We start from the raw sequence: 24786 nt of genomic DNA, 5'->3' as shown, positions 1-24786 counted from the left end.
AAGTTGTCTGTATTCAGTGTCGGACAAAGGTTAAGGGTGAGTCTTCCTATCTGACCTATGACCCCCACACACGTTTATTGTGACTTGTGAGTTTTATGGGCCTACTTGGTTATGTAATTCCACTGCACCTTTAACAAGCTTAACCAATTGTTGCCATTGATGAATATCAGTGGTGTAAAGTACTTCAGTAAAAATACTTTAAATTACTCCTTAAAAGTAGTTTTGGGGGGTATCTGTACTTTACTTTACTATTTATAGTTTTGGCAACTTTAACTTTTTTCTTCACTACATTCCTAAAGAAAATAATGTACTTTCTACTCCATACATTTTCCCTGACACCCAAAAGTACCCCTTAGATTTTGACAGGAAAATGGTCCAATTCGCACACTTATCAAGAGAACATCTCTGGTCTTCCCTACTGCCTCTGATCTAGCGGACTCACTAAACACAAATGCTTTGATGGTAAATTATGTCTGAGTGTTGTAGTGTGCCTCTGGCAGTCAAAAGTCTGGTTTGCTTAATACTTTTACTTTTGATACTTAAGTACATTTTAGCAATTCCATTTACTTTTGATACTTAAGTATATTTAAAACTAAATACTTTTAGCCTTTTACTCAAGAGGTATTTTACCGGGTGACTTTCACTTTTACTTGAGTCATTTTCTATTAAGGTATCTTAACTTTTACTCAAGAATGACAATTGAGTACCTTTTCCACCACTGATGAATAAATGTCTAGACCTAATCAGAAAAACTGAGTTAGAAAGATTTTGAGTTTGAAAGACCTCATTTTCTGCTAGTTAATCTAATTGTTAATTCCAGGATGAAAACACAACATAATCATATTATCTCATCTCACCGCATTCTACACACAAAAAGAGGCTGGTTTATTGTCCTGCTATCCTGAAATCAAACCAGGTTGATGGTTGCAGTTTCGCTGTGGCTCTTTAAGCTCCACTTAATGAGAACAAGTCAAATGGTTGCTGCACACCCCTGGAACCACCAATACACACACACACACACACACACACACATACACACACACCGCTATAGAGGAGCTCAACTTATCTTAATGAGGATCTAGCTGAACCATTATCTACTGTTAACCCAATGTGGTTTCTCTCTCTCTCTCTCTCTCTCTCTCTCTCTCTCTCTCTCTCTCTCTCTCTCTCTCTCTCTCTCTCTCTCTCTCTATCTCCTCTTTCTCTAAGCCTGGAGTCAGTGTAACCAACCTGGACAGTAATTGTTCCTTGCATTGGGCCTTAATTGAATTGACAAGGAGCCGGAATTGATATCATTTAACACATTGATCTTGAGAGAATGAGACGTGTGCTTTGTGCCGAACCAACAAAAAATAGCTCTCCCCCCTCTCTTCTTTTGTTGTCTGACCATCTTATTATCTCTCTCTCCCTCTCTCTCTCTCTCTCTCTCTCTCTCTCTCTCTCTCTCTCTCTCTCTCTCTCTCTCTCTCTCTCTCTCTTCAATATACAGGGTCTGTCAATTATCTCTTTCTATACCTCTATCGTTCTCTCTTTCTCTCTCTCTGCTCTACCTCTCTCTCTCTCTCTCTCTCTCTCTCTCTCTCTCTCTCTCTCTCTCTCTCTCTTTGGCTGTCTGCCTCCACCGTGCCCCCTTGTTGAACGCAGATCCCTTCATCATCTCCTCCTCTATTCTCCCCCCTCATTCTCTTTCCCCTCTCCCACTCTCACATGGCACTAGACATCCAAATAATGTTCTGTCTGCCTCGGCCCGAGAATTGCATGTCTTATTCCACTATTAGTGGTTAGCGAGTGGGGAGGGGAGGAGGGAAGGGTGCACAGCAAAGCAATTTGCGCTGAGTGCACTACAGTACATGAGTGATTGGAGCGGGGACTGAGCGAGAGGAGAAGGAACAGCATGTTGGTCCCAGCTGTTGCACATCAAGAGTTGTTTCTACCATCCACCAGCCAGCCAGTCTCCTGGGTAAGTTGGAGTCACTTTGCCATTACCGCTTCCATTATCCAACCGCCGCGGTACCTATGAGCGGTATGAGCTTATCACCACGATGCCACCCAGATCCATGGAAAATGAATGAAGGGAAAGAGTCCCCTTAGAGAATGAATCGGGGAAACAATGAGCAGATGGGAGACCCTTACGGTCTGTGAATGGGGGCCATTGACAACACCTTTGGGGGTTGAATTGAAACCACAGAACCCCAACATGCATACTCCATGATGTGGTCTGTGTCGTGAAATACACACACGATGCCGTGTGTGTAGGATGGTTGGATGGATGAATAGTGATAGATGAATGGACGGTTGTTGGTTGCTGTTCCCTATTGTGTTGTCATGGTGGATAATGGACCTGTGTGGAAGGTGTGTGGGCACATAGACACACACAGACACACACACACACACACAGACACACACACACACACACACACACACACACACACACACACACACACACACACACACACACACACACACACACACACACACACACACACACACACACACACACACACACACGGACACACACGGACACACACGGACACACACACACACACCGACAGACCACAGCTGTGACCTGGCCATGGGGAGCATGAGGCATATGATTCAACCACTGTAACCTATGATTCATCATCGGAGGCTAACATTTAGGTGACGTTTTGACAACATTGGGATGACGTTGTGACTGCAAAACGCTTTTATTTAGCATTTTATCATGAGCAATACATTCTCCATGGCCAATAGATGTCTGATGATATACATTGTAATGATGTGAATGGTAGTAATATTTAATAGTAGCTAGTTATACCACCAATACCACTATGTATTGACGTGACATAACTAGATTTATATAATTATAGCAATTACGAAGACTATAATGTACATTGTAATGGTGGTAATAACAGTTAGTACTAGAGTATATGGCACAATGCATTGATTTGACTTAACTACCATCAATATGAAGGGGATAACTTCAAATTGGATACTACAAGCTTATGATTATGCATCGCAATGATCGTAATAACCGTTTGCATCCGTGTCTATGGAACAATGTATTGACATAACTAGACATAAAATGCAGATAAAGTAATGCACTATAAGATATATTCAGCTCTGAGGTATTTAGTGGGGTTTGGGGGAAAGGATGTGGGCCCTGGTCCAAAGTAGTGCACTACAAAGGGAATAGGGTGCCATTTGACTGACTTTATCCAGCATTCTACTCGGAGCCAGAGCGAGCCTGCTATAACAGGTTTAGTGTGATGATGCGTTTTTCCTCCCCGGTTAGAATTCAGGCCGCTGTATTTCACCGTTTCATAATCTACGTAATGCAGATTTGGAAGAGCTCTAGCTGGCAACTAGGCCAGGGTGATTATCAATTCTTGGAAGAAGAAAAAACACAAATGCACGGACGAGGGTTTTGACTTTGAATAGAAAGTAATGACATTGATAGTCCAATCTTCCGCCATGATGTGTATTACGACAATGCAACACAACACAATGGTTTATGAGTGTCTCCTCTCTGTCTATTTGTCGCTGATTGATCCCATTCTTCTCGTGTGAAACTCATAGAAGACATACGAGTCTTGTTTAACAGTCAAATCTAGAATTGGAACATCTATATTTTTGGACTTTGAAGTGAATAACCATACAGCTATTGACTCTTTGTCGTCGTTTGAATCGCAGGATGCCCCTTTAAGTCACAGAAGTCTAGATGAGAAGCTCTCCCATTCTGAACATCCTCTGATTCTGCTCTCTTTTTACTTTGGGTGGCAAGATCTCTTAATCCTCTGCCTCCCTACAGCGCTTAAATGACACATTAGCATGTGGCTCTCCAGGCAGCCTGGATGACTAATGTTGTCATGTCCTCTCCTCTGTGATACTGGCTTCTGTGTGTGTGTGTGCGTGTGTGTGCGTGTGTGTGCGTGTGTGTGTGTGTGTGTGTGTGTGTGTGTGTGTGTGCGTGTGCGTGTGCGTGTGCGTGTGCGTGTGCGTGTGCGTGTGCGTGTGCGTGTGCGTACATGCACAAAACCGGAAAGGGTTCAGCCCTCCAGGACCGGAGTTGAATTGCCCTGCTGTAGGGTTTTAAGCCTTATTTGAATATTTCCCAGGGTGCCTGTCGAGTTATTTTTTTCATTACCAGAGCCACCCATGAATGTGTTTGCTAGTGACGAAGACATGGTTGTTGCATTCAGTAGTTCTCAGTCCTGTGGCCTTCACCAAGTGAGATTGTACGTGAATATGTTGTCATTCAAATATAATTATTTAAGACAATACAGAACCTTTTTCATAAGGCATTCTTTTGAGGGCCAAGTTTTAATACAGTGGCCTGAAACTCATATTTGACAGGCCCTGACATTACACATGGGGTTAGGGCCGGGTAGGGCCTGTTTTTCTGCAATAACTAGGGTTACGGGCAGGGCTCAGGTATCACAATTTGCATTCGCTCTGCTGCGCAGTACAGTCATTATGTCTAAGATCATTACATGGTGTCAGAAGGGCTTCAATGTATATTAAATAGGAGAGATTATTTCACAGAAAATAATCATGTTCCTTGAGTTTTATCAACTAACTGCTCTCTCGTCTCTTCATTGAGCAGAGCAGCCCAAGCGGTGCCGTTGCTATGGATACTCGCAGACTTAGATTGCTATGAGCAGAGCGCATGCAGAGCGAGCTATGCACAGGGAGGGAGTGACAGACAGAGAGGAGCAGTTAATAGATTTACTAACAGAGGATTTTCATCATATTTCAGGTATTGGGCAGATTTCAGGTTACATTTCGCAGAAGCAATTGGGCCTGGGTAGGGTAGGGCCTGAACGTCGCAGGTATGGGTAGGGCTCAGGCTTAAAATGAATGCTCATGCAAGGCTCTATTTACAGGCCACGTCAGGCCTGCAAATCACATTATGCTGGCTTGCAAAGTGATGTGTAATTCCTATTGAAATCCATCTAGAGTGGGGATGTACAACATTTAGAATTTTTATTCACCCGCAATCTGCACTGACAATGACAGCCACAGTTGTTGGGAATACTAAGATAGGTGACTACCTTAAACATCTAAACTGGAACAAGCATTTCAGTAGTGGGTGCAATAAGTCCACGTAACAGATTGGAATAGTTTAGAAAAATGTATGTTAGTTGCAACATATATGTATTTGTATGTATTTGAGTTGCAAAATATGAATTAATTAATCAATCAGTGAACAAAATATAGATTGAAACAAACAATTAAACAAATCTACCTGCAATAGAGTATGTTGGGAAATATGATAATGATGTGCATGGTTTTGGTTCAATTCTGGTTATTAATAATTACTGCAGTGGGTTAAATCAGGGTCACATAGAGTGTTTCTTGGTAGTCTTAAACAAATATACTTTGAAACATAATGTGGATAAAGGACCTGTGTGGAATTTACACCTCACACACACATTTTTTCATTTTTCGCCTAAAATGACATACCTACTTACACCTTAGCCAAATACATTTAAACTCAGTTTTTCACAATTCCTGACATTTAATCCTAGTAAAAAGTCTGTGTTTTAGGTCAGTTAGGATCACCACTTTAATAATGAATAATTGTAGAGAGAATGATTTATTTCATCACATTCCCAGTGGGTCAGAAGTTTACATGCACTCAATTAGTATTTAGTAGCATTGCCTTTAAATTGTTTAACTTGGGTCAAACATTTTGGGTAGCCTCCGACAAGTTTCCCACAATAAGTTGGGTGAATTTTGGCCCCTTCCTCCTGACAGAGCTGGTGGAACTGAGTCATAGAGCAAAATGTGTGTGTTTGTGAGAGTCTCAGCTTTTCAGAGACGTTTTTGTAAAATGACCTGGCCCTGGAACCCTTCGGGATCCCCCTTGGCTCACAAACACCTCTCTAGCTCACAAACATCAAATCAAATCACATTTATTTATATAGCCCTTCATACATCAGCTGATATTTCAAAGTGCTGTACAGAAACCCAGCCTAAAACCCCAAACACTAAGCAATGCAGGTGTAGAAGCACGGTGGCTAGGAAAAACTCCCTAGAAAGGCCAAAACCTAAGAAGAAACCTAGAGAGGAACCAGGCTATGTAGGGTGGCCAGTCCTCTTCTGGCTGTGCCAGGTGGAGATTATAACAGAACATGGCCAAGATGTTCAAATGTTCATAAATGACCAGCATGGTTCAATAATAATAAGGCAGAACAGTTGAAACTGGAGCAGCAGCACGGCCAGGTGGACTGGGGACAGCAAGGAGTCATCATGTCAGGTAGTCCTGAGGCATGGTCCTAGGGCTCAGGTCCTCCGAGAGAGAGAAAGAAAGAGAGAAAGAGAGAATTAGAGAGAGCACACTTAAATTCACACAGGACACCGAATAGGACAGGAGAAGTACTCCAGATATAACAAACTGACCCTAGCCCCTCGACATAAACTACTGCAACATAAATACTGGAGGCTGAGACAGGAGGGGTCAGGAGACACTGTGGCCCCATCCGAGGACACCCCCGGACAGGGCCAAACAGGCAGGATATAACCCCACCCACTTTGCCAAAGCACAGCTCCCACACCACTAGAGAGATATCTTCAACCACCAACTTACCTTCCTGAGACAATGCTGAGTATAGCACACAAAGATCTCCGCCACGCCACAACCCAAGGGGGGGCACCAACCCAGACAGGATGACCACATCAGTGACTCAACCCACTCAGGTGACGCACCTCTCCCAGGGAACGTATGAGAGAGCCCCAGTAAGCCAGTGACTCAGCCTCTGTAATAGGGTTAGAGGCAGAGAATCCCAGTGGAAAGAGGGGAACCGGCCAGGCAGAGACAGCAAGGGCGGTTCGTTGCTCCAGAGCCTTTCCGTTCACCTTCCCACTCCTGGGCCAGACTACACTCAATCATATGATCCACTGAAGAGATGAGTCTTCAGTAAAGACTTAAAGGTTGAGACCGAGTTTGCGTCTCTGACATGGGTAGGCAGACCGTTCCATAAAAATGGAGCTCTATAGGAGAAAGCCCTGCCTCCAGCTGTTTGCTTAGAAATTCTAGGGACAATTAGGAGGCCTGCGTCTTGTGACCGTAGTGTACGTGTAGGTATGTACGGCAGGACCAAACATCTCTCTAGCTCACAAACACATCTCTAGCTCACAAACACATCTCTAGCTCACAAACACCACTCTAGCTCACAAACACCACTCTAGCTCACAAACACCACTCTAGCTCACAAACACCTCTCTAGCTCACAAACACCGCTCTAGCTCACAAACACCGTTCTCGCTCACAAACACCTCTCTAGCTCACAAACACCACTCTAGATCACAAACACCATTCTAGCTCAGCCACCGTAATCACAGACCGATGGAAATAGACAAATCCAATGGTACAACCCAGAAGTTTGGAGCTCAAAAACATGTTTGAAAGGGGTTTGAAGTAAAAATGTACCTGCATTACAGTGGGACTCATTTGGTTAATTCAAAGGTTCTTTATCGGGCAAGAGTACTCCAAGGAATCTTAAGAGCTGAAGAACTATTTAAAACACGCACACACACTTTAAGCTAGGGGGGTTTGCCTTTCGTTGCATTCCCCATTGCCTAGTTAAATATGGGCTTGCAGCCCGGGCCTATCCATCCAGATTATGAGACTGAGGTTTTCTCCTCACTGTTTGGTGCATCATGCTCTATTACCATTAGGACCGCGGCTGAGGTGTGTGTGTGTGTGTGTGTGTGTGTGTGTGTGTGTGTGTGTGTGTGTGTGTGTGTGTGTGTGTGTGTGTGTGTGTGTGTGTGTGTGTGTGTGTGTGTGTGTGTGTCAAATGATGACTTCCTAATGCTGCTCAACATCTATATGGGGGAAAATCCATGCATCCTCTGGTTGCAGTGGCCTTGATCCAAGGGCAAAACAGCGATACATGAAATGAATGGGAGGAATCATGTCTATTTCAATGGACCCTTTATTCCCTCATGTCCTCATGTCTTTCAGAGACCAGAACTTTTAGACCTAACCTTTGACCCCATATAAGACCTAGGGATGGAGACACTGTGTAGTGTTCCCATTCAGTCATTGACACTCACTGCCTCGCTGTACACAAAGACGTGTATTTACCATGGGCTGTCATCGATCTCAATCGTCTTGAACAGAACAATACCCAAGGCCAGGTAATATATAAAAAACGTACAAATAGTCCAAATTTGGAGGGCAGTGTTTGCGTTCTTTATTTATATGGGTTATTCTCATTGAGATCACATCTCTTCTACAAGAGTGACCTATTCAAGTGCCAGTTGAAGTACTCCATAAGAGAGTCTCCCCATAAACCCACATGCTAAGTGTGTTAGGCGAGATCTCACTCCTCTTGAACCAGACCAGACAATATTTCGGAAAAAAAAGTAGCAGTGATAAAAAAAAAAATAGGACAAGAGGATCACTTGAATAACCCCTCATGAAAAGGTTAGAACATTCTGGAAGAACAGTCCACTCCATTAACCTGATCCTAGATGTGTTTGTGCTGTCTTGCCAAACCCTTATGGCTGTCACTTACAGTAGGTTATCACTCCTTTGTTACATGTCTCAAAATAGAGGTCTCTGATTGATGGTGTTATTGGACAGGAAGTTGTTCCTGCTCTGTAATAGGTCTTTTGGAGGGTATAACCCTTGGGTCGTGCCTACTGCCTCGCCGGTGCCTACTTCTCCCAGGGACCCAAACAAGACCCCGTGGACAGGCAGAGGGGCCCGAAGGGCCTGGACACCGTTTAAATTGCTATGATTGGCACGAGAACGGTCTCGGGCGGTGGAAGCGCGGTTTTAAAGAGGGGGCCCATCGCCGTTTAGAGCGATCTGCTGGGGGCATTCCCCTCTCGCAATTTTTTTTTATCTTGTTTGATGAGAAGCAATTTCAGGACTAATGGGAAACAATAATGTTTATAGCCCTGGTGGTGACAAACACATTGAGAGTGACAGAAAACGTTAACCTTGAGGCACAATGCACGAAGAACAACAACAACAAAAAAGAAACCACAAGAATGAAATAATGAATTGAAGGGAGTTGGAGAGGTCTGGTCTGAATTTTGATTGGGGCACAAAATAGACAAATAGTTGACAGATGACGTTGAGTGTTCTTTTCTGCTTTCAGTATCATAAGGATCATGGTAACACGACACATACATCCTCCCGAGCACAACATCTCCTTTAATTAAGAAATCTGCAGTTCAGTCAACGGAGACAGGGCCCTGATCAAAAGTATTGCACACATAGGGAATAGGGTGTCATTTGGGACTTAGACTTGGTTCAGTTCAGTGGGACCTTTCAATGTTCGATCAATTTCGCTGTACAGCAGCACCAGATACCATATTGAAAAGCAAAAAATAAACACTCCGACAAGACTGAAGTGGGATATCTAGCCAATACTACATCCACTCCGTTATACAACGCTAGATACGGGAGATAATGGTGACCCTTATAGCCCTCATGGTGACGTTCCCCATATTACAGGTCTACATATGTACCATTATCTCCCGTATCTAGCGTTGTATAACGGAGTGGATGTAGTATTGTAATGGCTCTGTAATAGAGTGAACCAGACACGCAAAACTCTCCCATAGTGACACAATGAGGATATGGTGTTCACATCCAAAACATGTCTAACCGTTCATGTCAATGGTCATCCTTACCACTCATTGGCATGTCCAGTATCTACACTACCCTCCATAATATTATTATTCTGCTTCTTTGCTAGGCTAGGAAGGGGAGAGCGTGTACAGATGTAGGATCTTAATTTGAGACAGTTTGCCACAGCATGAAAATAATCCTGCAGCAAAAGGAAATGTGTATTATTATGTGGATTCTAATTAATGGGCATTTTTCTAGGGGTTGAGAGATGTATCATTAGGGCAAGTCAAGTTTGACATGACCACCTTTAGAAGCCTTTGTAAATCTCGAATACGCTACGAGTTTGCATTTCCTGCTGGGCAACAAAAGAGTGATCAAATTAAGCTCCTTCATCTGTAGATGTTAGGTTGCTCTCTCTTCCCACCAAGATAATGATGTTAACACACTCCACTGTAGGACGGGATTGGAATGGGGTTGCTATAGCAACCAGGCAATTAATGTTGTATTCTCTGCTATTGCTTTGACTGGAGTGTCGTCAGCGTCTCTGTACAATCTGTTGATTCGGATCTTTGATGGGCTCGCTAACTTTGATGGGCTCGCTAACTTTGATGGGCTCGCTATCTTTGATGGGCTCACTATCTTTGATGGGCTCGCTAACTTTGATGGGCTCGCTATCTTTGATGGGCTCGCTAACTTTGATGGGCTCGCTAACTTTGATGGGCTCGCTAACTTTGATGGGCTCGCTAACTTTGATGGGCTCGCTAACTTTGATGGGCTCGCTAACTAAGGTATTGCGGAAAGAGGCGGCTTCCAATGAACCGAGCCGTCAGTCTAGCCAGCAGATGGCACCTGGTTTTAACTGAATTTATGTTGAATGTAGCAAACAGTGTTTGTTAAAGGGTGTTTGTTTAAACTCGCCTTCTTACATCCCCAGGGATTCTATTGAAGTCCCCTACATACTGTATGCCCAATGTATCGCTCCCCTTGCTCTCTTTTTAGCATCTGTTTGTCTCCCCTCTTTCTTGCATTCACTCAGCACATTCACTTATCGCTCGTTCTCTTCCTCTCCCTTTCTTGTCATCTTTATTCCCCTCTCCCTCTCGCTTCTCCTCTCCATCCATCCCTCCCGAGGTTAAGAGGTTAAGACGCGTAGCTGTGGGCGATGCCTAACCCCTGAAATCTAACCCCGGACTGTAGGAATCACGCCGCCTCATCGCCCTATTGAACCCTCCAAAACAAATTCCTAGCACAACATTAAGGATAGCATCTTTATGCCCTATTTAATGGAAGTCCCCTACGCAAAGGTTATCATAGGCCTCCAAATGGGACCCCATGCGCTCCAAAGGGGCCACTGCGAAAATGAAAGGGAGTGTACTAAGGTCATTACCAGAATGCTTTGGAATATCATTGTCTCAGCTTCAGCATTATCTATGCTCGCCATCGCCCATAAACAATGAATATTTTTGGGTGGGAGCGTTTATACTTCTCTCTGGCAGTGATTCTCCTTTGATTCCATCAGGCGGTAATGGATTTTATATCTTTGATAGGCAATCTGTTTTATACTTATTAACTGTTCACGGCTTGAGGCATGACAATGCATCCAACCGCCAACCAGCCAACCGCCCAAGTCCTTTCCCCAGGCCCCCTAGGGAACACTGCCTGTTGCTTGCCCCCCCCTCCTCCTCTTCGCCGATCCCTGAGACAATAGATGGAATCTCACCTACGTTGCTGCAGCACCGTGTCCCTTGAAATGGAACATCGCTCGCCTTTAGTCTTCCATCAATATTTAATGGCCAGAGAGAGAGAGAGAGAGAGAGAGAGGGGGAGAGACAGAGACAGAGACAGTCAGGAAGAGAGAGAGACAGAGACAGAGACAGAGACAGTCAGGAAGAGAGAGAGACAGAGACAGTCAGGAAGAGAGAGAGACAGAGACAGTCAGGAAGAGAGAGAGACAGAGACAGTCAGGAAGAGAGTGAGACAGAGACAGAGACAGAGACAGTCAGGAAGAGAGAGAGACAGAGACAGTCAGGAAGAGAGAGAGACAGAGACAGAGACAGAGACAGTCAGGAAGAGAGAGAGACAGAGACAGTCAGGAAGCGAGAGAGACAGAGACAGTCAGGAAGAGAGAGAGACAGAGACAGAGACAGAGACAGTCAGGAAGAGAGAGAGACAGAGACAGTCAGGAAGAGAGTGAGACAGAGACAGAGACAGTCAGGAAGAGAGAGAGACAGAGACAGAGACAGAGACAGTCAGGAAGAGAGAGAGACAGAGACAGTCAGGAAGAGAGAGAGACAGAGACAGTCAGGAAGAGAGAGAGAGACAGAGACAGTCAGGAAGAGAGAGAGACAGAGACAGAGACAGTCAGGAAGAGGGAGAGGGATAGATGTTATTGTCATTTAGCGTGAGGTGACACTTGTGACTGTAACCAGCTGTGGACTGTCTGAGAGGGCCTGGGGGAAGAGGGGGCAGAGGGGCCAGCACTAACACCACAGAAACTCCTAATTGTTCTCCGACAACACAAGGCCTCATATTGACCCCTCTCTCTCTCTCTCTCTGTTTTGTCTTTCTAGTCGCTTACTCGCTAACAGAATAGGGTATTATTCAGTGACAGCTAAAGGCCCTTGAGAAAGAAGCTATAATATATTATTTTTAGTCACACATTCACAAACAATATTTGGAGTCATTTGTTGAGCTCTAAAAACCCTTGTGATAGAAGCTGGATTAAAGCTGCCGTTTGTAGTGTTCGGCGGGTGTTACCAACCCAGTCCAAGTGGCCTAGTTAGCATGTACAGAAACCCACCTGGTTACAATTGCTTGTGTACCTCCAAAGCCTACAGTACTTCGCCTGTTAACTTGGTTTCATGCTTGATGGAATTTCTCAGAAAGGGCTCCATAGTTGCTCCCATGCCAGTCGTCTGATGCTGGTCACCACGCCATCTTATTTGCTCTGTACTCTCCTTCTCAATCTGTGTGTATTGTAGTACCCTCACGCTCTTCTTTTATCCAGCCCTGCTGCTTTCTCTTACGCCTTGAACATCCAAAAGGCACTTACTGTATAAGAAACCGGAGGCTTGGATTATTCCAGGAACTATTCCCCTCCTCTCCTCCCTTTTAACTGCACTACAAACCTTTGTGCTCCCATTCCCTCCTGTAGTGTGTTACAAGCATAATGCACTTTGTGATGAGAGCAGTTGTGTGTGTGTGTGATGATGAATTAGTAACGTTACACAGGGACCACTGAGGTAACACTGTGTCTCTCTTTTCCCCCCTCTCTCTCTACAGACTGGCAGGAAAGAGAAAGGAGACCCACTGAACTCTGCCATCGACAAGATGACCAAGAAGACCAGGGATCTGCGCAGACAGGTGGGTCACAGTGTCCAAAGCTGAGTTTGATGGACGCCATGTTTGCACCAAAGAGTTTGACCAACCTGGTTCGGAACGAACCCTGACACGATTAGTTACAGACGCCATATTTGCACTAAAAAGGCAATCGTATAGGGACAGTCTGGCCAACTCTGTTCCAACCCAAACAGGACATGACTGGCTAAAGATGACATTTTTGTACTCCAATGCAATTTATATGGACAGTGTGGACCAACTTGGCTTCAACCAACACCTGACATGATTGGCTATAATAGACACACCATATTTTCACTGAAAGGCAATCATACTATACATGGAGAGATTTTGGCCAGTTTAGCTCCAACCCATATCTGACATGGCTGGTTATATATGCCACATCCTTGAGCCTTTTGACACCTAGTCTATGATGGAGCCAACAAGTCTTCTTGTTACCATGTTGGCCAAACCCTCCATAGTACCTGATTCATGGTCTGCACTTACACATGGCACAGACTGACACTCGATCCTGCATAGACGGACTGCTATTCAGATATTCAATATCACATATGCAGTCTCACTTCACAAACACAGAGCTAAAGAGCCAAATGTGTTTCTGTCATTCAAATCTATCGGCCGATCTTTACACGTACACACAAATTTTCATGAATTTCATGAATCTCAGGGGAGTATAGAGGCTGAGAGCTTGGAGCTATTACTTTCTCCCAAATTGCAATGCTCCTCTCCATTAGTGGCCCAAAAGGAGACACTTCATGTAGTGTTACATCTTGTTATAGGAATCAAAAGTCAAATTGATTTCTTCGGGAAGGCAATCTCATTTTGGCTCCCTATTCTTTCTACCCAAAATACGTTTTCTTTTTTTTAACCTTATAATTCATCAAAAAATTCCGATCTGGCGAATGGTATTCACGGTAACCCAAAAGTTATTCCTTCACTTTTATTAAGTGGTGTATTTCACAGCTCTATTACACAGTATTTATCAACCAAACGTGTTAATCTTGCAGTATATCTTTCAAATGGCAACGACCTACAGTGCCACAGCTGTTGATAACTTAAATATTGGTCTAATAACCAATTAACTGAAAACACAGATTGATCAACTCCGACTAAACACGGTCTCCAACCTAGATACAGGAAGTGGTGGAAAAAGAACTAAATCATACTTGAGTAAAAGTAAAGATACCTTAACAGAAAATGAGTCAAGTAAAAGTGAAAGTTACCCAGTAAAATACTACTTGAGTAAAAGTCTAAAAGTATCTGGTTTTAAATGTCCTTAGGTGCAGTGGTAGAAAAAGTACAAAATTTTCATACTTGAGTAAAAGTACAAAGTAAAAGTAAATGCGACACATCAAATTCCTTATATTAAGCAAACCATACGGCACTATTTTCATTATTTTTCAATTAAGGACAGAAATGTGCACACTCCAACACTCAGACATAATTTCCAAACACAGTAGTTGTGTTTTGTGAGACCGCCAGATCAGAGGCAGTAGGGATAAGTGTTATATTGATAGGTGCCATAATTTTGTCCTGCTTGAGCATTCTAAATGTAACAAGTACTTTTGTGTGTCAGGGAAAATTTAAGGAGTAAAAAGTACATTTTTTTCTTTAGGATTGGAGTGGAGTAAAAGTAAATGTAGTCAAAAATGTAAATAGTGAAGTACAGATACCCCAGAAAACTGCTGAAGTAGTACTTAAAAGTATTTGTATGCTTCAGATCTACCTGCTGTGATCTCATAAAATATTCAGACACCTTGACTTATTCCACATTTTGTTATGTTACAGTCTGAATTCAAAATTGATTAAATAGATATATTTTTATCTCACACATCCACACACAATACCACACAATGACAAAGTGAAAACATGTTTTTAGACATTTTTGCTAATTTATTGAAAATTAAATACATAAATATTTCACTATTATTTTCAAAATTCTTTGAGCTCTGTGAAATTGGTTGTTGATAATTGCTAGACAACCATTTTCAGATTTTGCCATAGATTTTCAAGTAGATTTAAGTCAAAACTGTAACTCGGCCACTCAGGAAGGTTCACTGTCTTCTTGGTAAGCAATTCCAGTGTAGATTTGGCCTTGTGTTTTAGGTTATTGTCCTGCTGAATGTTGAATTCATCTCCCAGTGTCTGGTGGAAAGCAAACTGAACCAAGTGTTTCCATAGGATTTTTCCTGTGCTGTAATTTCTAAAATGGTTTACCTGATATAGATGAAAGGCATAGAGGAGACAGAGGGGAGATATAGTGGAGACAGAAGGGAGAGGGGAAGCATAGAGGAGACAGAGGGGAGGCATAGATGAGGCAGAGGGGAGACATAGAGGAGACAGAGGGGAGACATAGAGAAGACAGAGGGGAGGCAAAGAGGAGACAGAGGGGAGATATAGTGGAGACAGAGGGGAGATATAGTGGAGACAGAAGGGAGAGGGGGGACATAGAGGAGACATAGAGGAGATAGAGGGGAGGCATAGAGGAGACAGAGGGGAGATATAGTGGAGACAGAGGGGAGATATAGTGGAGACAGAGGGAAGATATAGTGGAGACACAGAGGAGACAGAGGGGGGATATAGTGGAGACAGAGGAGACAGAGGGGAAATATAGTGGAGACAGAAGGGAGAGGGGGACATAGAGGAGACATAGAGGAGACAGAGGGGAGGCATAGAGGAGACATAGAGGAGACAGAGAGGCGATAGAGTGGAGAAAGGGAGAGGGGGGACATAGAGGAGACAGAGGGGAGATATAGTGGAGACAAGGGAGAGGGGGGACATAGATGAGACAGAGAGGAGACAGAGAGGCGATATAGTGGAGACAAGGGAGAGGGGGGACATAAAGGAGACATAGAGGAGACAAAGGGGAGATATAGTGGAGACAGAAGGGAGAGGGGGACATAGAGGAGACAGAGAGGAGACAGAGGGGAGGCATAGAGGAGACATAGAGGAGACAGAGAGGTGATATAGTGGAGACAAGGGAGAGGGGGGACATAGATGAGACAGAGAGGAGACAGAGGGGAGGCATAGAGGAGGCATAGAGGAGACACAGAGGAGACAGAAGGGAGGCATAGGGGAGGCATAGAGGAGACATAGAGGAGACAGAGGGGAGATATAGTGGAGACAGAAGGGAGAGGGGGACATAGAGGAGACAGAGGGGAGATATAGTGGAGACAGAAGGGAGAGGGGGGACATAGAGGAGACATAGAGGAGGCAGAGGGGAGACATAGAGGAGACAGAGGGGAGGCATAGAGGAGACAGAGGGGAGATATAGTGGAGACAGAAGGGAGAGGGGGACACATTAGAGACATGGAGGAAACAGGGGGAGGAAAAGACGGGAGCAGAAAAGCAGGAATTACACAGAGGGTCTGATATACTAATTATGTCACAACAGCCCCAGAGGGGACAATTCATTGGTACTAAGAGACACTAGGCCTTCCAGGAGGGAGGGGAACTGAGCAAAGAGGCTTTGTCTGTGAAGTAACTGTGTGTGTGTGTGTGTGTGTGTGTGTGTGTGTGTGTGTGTGTGTGTGTGTGTGTGTGTGTGTGTGTGTGTGTGTGTGTGTGTGTGTGTGTGTGTGTGTGTGTGTGTGTGTGTGTGTGTGTGTGTGTGTGTGTGTGTGTGTGTGCGTGCGTGCGTGTGTGTGTGTGTGCCATAATCCCTTGTGTATGGCAGCCACCTCATGTTAGAACACAGAAACACACACAACGGTTGACACCTTTGTGTCATTGTGAAGACGGGAGAGAACAGTGAGAGAATTAGTACAATGACAGTGACAGCTGTCAGGAATACACCCTCTGTGTGCAATTATAGGGTTTAACATGATTATTGAATGACTACTTCATCTCTGTACCCCACACATACAGTTATTTGTAAGGTCCCTCAGTCGAGCAGTGAATTGCAAACACCGACTCAACCACAAAGAGCAGAGGATTTCCAGTACCTTTGGTAAACGGGTAAAAATAACTAACAGACGTTGGATGGTGATGATTAATTACATGTTGGATGGTGTACCAGATACAGATATCCTTCCTAACTCAGTTGCCCGAGAGGAAGGAAACTGCTCAGGGATTTCACCATGAGGCCAATGGTGACTTTTAAACAGTTACAAAGTGTAATGGCTGTGATAGGAGAAAACTGAGGATGGATCAACAACATTATAGTTACTCCACAATACTAACCTAATTGACAGAGTGAAAAGAAGGAAGCCTGGACAGAATAAAAAATATTCCAAAACTAAACTAATACTGCAAATATTGTGGCAAAGCAATTCACTTTCTGCCTTGTATATATAGTTGAAGTCGGAAGTTTACATACACCTTAGCCAAATCCATTTAAACTCCGTTTTTCACAATTCCTGACATTTAATCATAGTAAAAAGTCTATGTCTTAGGTCAGTTAGGATCACCACTTCATTTTAAGAATGTGAAATTTCAGAATAATAGTAGAGATAATGATTTATTTCAGATTTTATTTATTTCATCACATTCCCAGTGGGTCAGAAGTTTACATACACTCATTTAGAATTTGGTAGCATTGCCTTTAAAATGTTTAACTTGGGTCAAACATTTCAGGTAGCCTTCCACGAGCTTCCCACAATAAGTCTGGTGAATTTTGGCCCATGAATTTTGGCACATTCCTCCTGACAGAGCTGGTGTAACTGTAACACACATTTTCTATAGGATTGAGGTGATGGGCTTTGTGATGGCCACTCCAATACCTTGACTTTGTTGTCCTTAAGCCATTTTGTCACAACGTTGAATGTATGCTTGGGGTCATTGTCCATTTGGAAGACCCATTAGTGACCAAGCTTTAACTTCCTGACTGACGTCTTGAGATGTTGCTTCAATATATCCACATAATATTCCTGCCCATCTATTTTGTGAAGTGCACCAGTCCCTCCTGCAGCAAAGCACCCCCACAACATGATGCTGCCACCCCCGTGCTTCACGGTTGGGATGGTGTTCTTCGGCTTACAAGCATCCCCCTTTCTCCTCCAAACATAACTATGGTCATTATGGCCAAACAGTTCTATTTTTGTTTCATTCAGACCAGAGGACATTTCTCCAATGATGTTGTTCTGGGATCGATTTGCACTTTTCGTACCAAAGTACGTTAATCTCTAGGAGACAGAGCGCGTCTCCTTCCTGAGTGGTGTGACGGCTGTGTGGTCACATGGTGTTAATACTTGCGTACTATTATTTGAACAGATGAACGTGGTACCTTATGGCATTTGGAAATTGCTCCCAAGGATGATCCAGACTTGTGGAGGTCTACCTACAATTGTTTTTCTGAGGTCTTGGCTGATTTCTTTTGATTTTCCCATGATGTCAAGCGAAGAGGCACTGAGTTTGAAGGTAGGCCTTGAAATACATCCACAGGTACACCTCCAATTGACTCAAATGATGTCAATTAGCCTATCAGAAGCTTCTAAAGCCATGACATAATTTTCTGGAATTTCCCAAGCTGTTTAAATGCACAGTCAACTTAGTGCATGTACACTTCTGACCCACTGGAATTGTGATACCGTGAATTATAATTGAAATAATCTGTCTGTAAACAATTGTTTGAAAAATGACTTGTGTCATGCACAAAGTAGATGTCCTAACTGACTTGCCAAAACTATAGTTTGCTAACAAGAAATTTGTGGAGTGGTTGAAAAACAAGTTTTAATTACTCCAAGTGTATGTAAACTTCCGACTTCAACTGTATAGTGTTATGTTTGGGGCAAATCCAATACAACACATTACTGAGTGCCACTCTTCATATTTTCAAGCATACTGCATCATGTTATGGGTATGCTTTTAACCATTAAGGACTGGGGAGTTTGTCCAGGATAAAAAAAAATGGAATGGAGCTAAGCACAGGACAAATCCAATAGAAACACTTGGTTCAGTTTGCTTTCCACCAGACACTGGGAGATGAATTCACCATTCAGCAGGACAATAACCAAAAACACAAGGCCAAATCTACACTGGAGTTGCTTACCAAGAAGACAGGGAATCTTCCTGAGTGGCCGAGTTACAGTTTTGACTTAAATCTACTTGAAAATCTATGGCAAAATCTGAAAATGGTTGTCTAGCAATTATTAACAACCAATTTGTCAGAGCTGAAAGAATTTTGAAAATAATTGTGAAATATTTCTGTATTTAATTTTCAATAAATTTGCAAAAATGTCTAAAAACATGTTTTCACTTTGTCATTGTGGGCTATTGTGTGTAAATGTGTGAGATAAAAATATATCTATGTAATCCATTTTGAATTCAGACTGTAACACAACAAAATGTGGAATGAGTCAAGGGATGTGAATACTTTCTGAGATCACAGCAGGTATATGTGAAGCATGAACCTATGGTATACAGGTGTAGGATCTTAATTTGACCCATGTTGTCGCAGCAACAGGATTTGAACGTTTAGTCCATTATGCTGCTTGATCAGTGGTTAGGCTATTAGCTGTTGAAAATAAGGCTACATGAAAAGTTGAATACTGTTATTATAAGTGTGTAGGTGTGTCTTTTCCATTCATTTATGTGGATGGTTATTCAAATATCTGAATGGACGGTAGTATTCAAATACTTAGGCAAGTATTCAAATTATAGGCCTATTTTGAAAAGATTTTAACACTGATAATGCTTTTTCTAAATTAAATAAAAATATCCTTGTGACAATGTTACATACAAGGATATACCATGACAATTACATTTATTAATTTAATAAAACAAACTTTTCTATGTCGTTTTATGACGTGCAAATGCGCCCCATAAAAAGATTGGTAGCCTACCGATAGCCTTCAAAAGTTTAACTTGTTGTTTATGTTGGCCAGTCAATGTGGCAGAGAGGCTCAATGCTCCCCAGTTAGTGAAATTAGAAGGAGTAGGCTACAATGAGCAACCAAAAAGTAGGCTGTTGTTTTATCTGAATGGGTTTGGCCTCAATTAGCCATGCTAGTTATAGCTGGCTAACTTAGCGAGCTAACTAGCTCACTTTTCTAGGCTCCTCCAGTCAAGACATGACCCGTTAACTTTATATGGAATGATAAATAACATTGTGGCTCCTACAAGTTAGCTTGTCTTGGCTTTAGCCCGAGTTGCCTTCGCTACACATCCCTTATAACTGCAGTAATAGTGCAACCTATTCCCCCGCGCAGCAGGGCTCAGGTTAAAAACCGACATACAAAATAAACACATGTATTTTGAATATCCGGATATCCGACAACAATGTATGTTGCTATTTCGACCACCATCCTTAGAATGTATGTAAATTACTGCGGCGCAGCAACAAAAGAGTGATCCAGTTAAGACCCAACACCTGTATGTGTAAGAGACAGTACACCCAAACACATATCACATACACATACGTAGGCCTACAGATAGTCATTTCATTGTCAACCTGTTTCATATTAGTTTCTCTGAGCGCAGAACACAGAAAGTCTAACATATGTGTAATATATACAGAAAATCATATTTAAACAGAGAATCATTTTGCAGACAGTTGCTTATACAGTATGGCCCTTATGCACACACACAGACACACAGACACACAGACACACAGACACACACACACACACACACACACACACACACACACACACACACACACACACACACACACACACACACACACACACCCACACACACACGTTAACAAACACTTAGCATCTCAACTTGCCCTCATCACACATGCATAGATAGGACATTTGATTGCCTACTCTAGATTGTGGGCAAACATTAAATGTTGAGTAAATCAAAGGTGTGTGCAAACAACACATAAAGCAACCCACACAGGTAAAACATTTACATCCTGACCGTCTGTTTGCTTTTCACCGCACCCAGCGTTAATCACGAGGACCGAGGATTTTCCGGAGATGTCGACCACCACAATGTGCCACTCAGTTCCGCTAGACAATGAGCCTGTCCCAAATGGCACCCTATATTCCCTACATATTGCGCTACTTTTGACCAGGGCCCATAGGTATTAGTCTGCCATTTGGGATGCATGCAAGCACTCGCTGCAGGGGCCTAGTAATGTAATTAGAAAATGCCTTTTAAAATCCTGTGAACACCTCGGCGCGGGGTTGTAAATATCGCAGCGGCTGCGACACGGTTTACATCGGCCACTCAATCGTACATCACACCCCCTTCGTTTTACTTCACTCTCTCTCTCTTCCTCGTTCAATTTCTGCCCCGCCTCCCCTGTACCAAGTGTGCGCCCCGTCCTTGGGTGTGCTTTTGTGGCCTTGTTACTCCACCAATATTGGGAAAGCAGTAAACTCTCTCCGACACGTGTATTACAATTATAGATGTTAGACCCCCCCCCCCCTCCCCCTCCCCCCATCACACACACACACACACACACACACACACACACACACACACACACACACACACACCCCAAAAAAAAAGAAGAGGACTGTTTACAGATTTGCAAGGCCATGCACTTTTTAATCCTTTTTGGACATTTATTTCATTATCTATCGCGGTATTAAACCGAGGCGAGATGTTTATTGCGTGACTCCTCACGTTTTATGGTACAGTAAAGTGGTTTTAAAGGAAATGAATTGTATTTAATAGTCCTGATTTACTTTCTGCCGCAATTTCATTTTCCACCCAGTAATTCTGAACCATCACTTCTAATTCATTCAGGCACAACTCTCAACAACTCTCAAATGGTCCCAGTGTTACAAGGCCGATCGCACCTAGTGTCAACTTGCTGGGCAAGAATGTACTGATCCCCTATCAGACCTGGCCTCACCAGAGTTTGAATCCAAACTCTAAACATTACAGAGAGAAGATGAATATTCAGTGTCTTCTTAGCCTTTGACTTGGGGATTTGAAAGATATAAGCGACTTATAACAAATCAATCAATTTACAGTAAAAAAAAACAGTGTCCTACTTTAAACGAACTACAATGTGTAAAGGCTTTATAGAGCATATATGCAGCATTCACATACACTACTCAAATCATCCATAAGATGATTTCTCACTCTATAAAGGAGAAATGTAGTATTGAAGTTGATCTAATGACCATAAACAATAATTGTCCATGACATGCCAATAAACTGAGACTTTATATGCAGTTGTGCCAAAACACATGTTGTGTAATAGTGGAAGCATCTCAAATGGCAACCTATTCACTTTTTAGTGCCCTTTTTATTTTGACCAGGGCTCATAGGACTTAGTGCACTATATAGGTACTATAGTGCCATTTGGGATAGACACATATTTTTTTTCCCCTCGTGTTTTCTTTCTTATTCTGCTCCACTTGGATTCTTCGTCTGTTACACAAGTACCCTCGCTTCCCCTCCAATATTGTTCCTCTCCTTGACAGTATGTGTGTCTGTCAGAGTTCTGGGAAAACGACGACTCATTGCCCCAGTTAATCAGAGATGCGTCATCAAATGTCATTGGGTTTGTAAATTAGATTGAATGATGGTGATGGTGATGAGACATCCATGCGTGGTGAATGCCTACTCTTTGGCTGTGTCTCAAATGGCCCCATATGCTCTATATAGTGCACTACTTTTGACCAGAGTGCTATGGGCCGCTACTATGTCGGGAATAGGGCGCCATTTGGGACGCAGGGCATGTCTGTTTGCAGAGACTTGGGGGATGAGTCGCTCTGGTTAATTACAACACATAAGGAAGTCTGGTCCTGATTATTCACTAATTATTGGATTATTATTAAAAACAAGGCGGCTGTCCGTCTTGGCTGCTGCGTGAAACATAAACGTCTAGTGCGCTCAGAGTATCTCTCTCTCTCTCTCACACACATGCAGACGCACTCCACACACACACACACACACACACACACACACACACACACACACACACACACACACACACACACACACACACACACACACACACACTTCATATCTAACATCTAACTGTTGGCGACTACTTCTGACCTCTGCAAGAGAAATATGGCAGAAATATGGCGCTGTGCTCGTTCCAGAATTCTTTGACCCATCCACTTGTATTGATTCAATTTTAATTTACTTTTCCTTTAATTTGACCTTTAAATGTGGAAGCAATGAAGGGATGCTGTCGACGATAGGTGTTCATTTATATAGCGTAAGATAGCATTTGTATGTACAGATGAATGAACTTCCATTGGACATCAAAGCAGACTTAGTTTTACCTACCTAGCTACAGTACATGTCAGTTAGATAACATGTGAAATTAGATTGTGATCAGTCCATAAAGGACATCTCTTGGTATAAAGTATCTTTGAATGAGACAATGAGAGACGTTGATCACCATGACATGATTAATCTCGCTAGTAGAGAAGTGATAGATGTCTGCATTTTCCTCTGTGTCCTTCTAATTGACCAAGAAATAGTACATTTTCTCATCGAAAAATTGCATTCGCTGCAATTACTGCCGCTTTTAAATCCGAATCCTTTTATCATTTAACTCTGTACAGCTCCACATGCACACCAAAAAAGACACACCCACCCCACCCCTGTTCCATTCATACGTCTCTGAGTGGCATTGCTCTTAACCCCTTTGGCTCCACCCACTTTGCCTTCTGTTGAGCGGGACAGGTCACCCAGCCTGCAAGGTGGTTCTGCATAAAGGTAATAGGGTATTAGCAGGTCAGAATGAATATGCAGTGCCCTGCCCGCTTTATGCTAGCCTAAACGCCACTAGAGAGAGACTGCCTGGCCCTTGTTCTTGTGTACCGGTCAATGCTTTTACTGTGTGCTACAGTAAGAGACTGAGAGGCTGAGAGTAGCACAGGCAAGGAAAACGACTAAAGTTTGACTTTGAAGGATAAAGAATGCATGCCAAATGGCTCACTATCCACTATATAGTGTACTACTTTTGACCAGGGCACAATGGGGAATAGGGCACAGCTGGTGCAAGAGTCTCAAGGTTTTTCTCGCTTGAGGTGGAGTATCTCGTGATAAGCTGTAGACCACACTATCTACCTAGAGAGTTTTCATCTGTGTTCTTCGTAGCTGTCTACATCCCACCCCAAACCAATGCTGGCACTAAAACAACACTCAATGACCTTTATACCGTCATCAGCAAACAGGAAACTTAAATCAGTTTTACCTCATTTCTATCAGCATGTTAAATGTGCAACCAGAGGAAAAAATTCTAGACCACCTTTACTCCACACACAGAGATGTTTACAAAGCTCTCCCTCACCCTCCATTTGGCAAATCTGACCATAATTCCATCTTCCTGATTCCCGTGTACAAGTCAAAATTAAAGCAGGAAGCACCACTTACTCAGTCTATAAAACGTGGTCAGCTGAAGCAGATGCTAAACTACAGGACTGTTTTGTTAGCAAATACTGGAATATATTCTGGGATTATTCCGATGGCATTGAGGAGTACACTACATCAGTCACTGACTTTCTCAATACGTGCATTGAGGACATTGTCCCCACAGTGACTCTACGTACATACCCCAAAAAGAAGCCATGGATTACAGGCAACATTCACACTGAGCTAAAGGGTAGAACTGCCGCTTTCAAGGAGCAGGACTCTCACCTGGAAGCTTATAATCAATTGTGCTATGACCCTCAACACGGGGGCCCCTCTGGGGTGTGTGCTTAACTCCCTCCTGTAGTCCTTGTTCACCCACTACTGTGTGGCATTGCACGACTCCAACATCATCTTTAAGTTTGCCGACGACATAACAGCGGTAGGTATGATCACTGACGACGATGAGACAGCCTATAAGGAGGAGGTCAAAGACCTGGCAGTGTGGTGCCAGGAAATCAATCTCTCCCTGAATATCAGTAAGACAAAGAAGCTGATCGTGGTCTTCAGAAAACAGAGGGCAGAGCACGGGTCGAGAGCTTCAAGTTCTTCGATGTCCACATCTCTAAGGATATGTC

The 24786-nt window shown here is 43.1% G+C and overlaps 1 protein-coding gene across 3 annotated transcripts in view; it reads left to right on the top strand.

Moving 5' to 3' along the window:
* The window catches only part of LOC135506694 (catenin alpha-2), a 760099-nt gene that overhangs the window by 577109 nt on the left and 158204 nt on the right, over window positions 1-24786 (top strand). For all 3 annotated transcript variants that reach the window (XM_064926016.1, XM_064926018.1, XM_064926017.1), the window contains one exon: window positions 12857-12937. In XM_064926016.1, coding sequence (XP_064782088.1) covers window positions 12857-12937 — 81 coding nt within the window. The remainder of the gene's footprint in view (window positions 1-12856; window positions 12938-24786) is intronic.

Source organism: Oncorhynchus masou, chromosome 20, assembly GCF_036934945.1.
Source record: "Oncorhynchus masou masou isolate Uvic2021 chromosome 20, UVic_Omas_1.1, whole genome shotgun sequence".
NCBI classification, from domain to species: Eukaryota; Metazoa; Chordata; class Actinopteri; order Salmoniformes; family Salmonidae; genus Oncorhynchus; species Oncorhynchus masou.
This window is presented reverse-complemented; position numbering and strand designations above follow the sequence as displayed.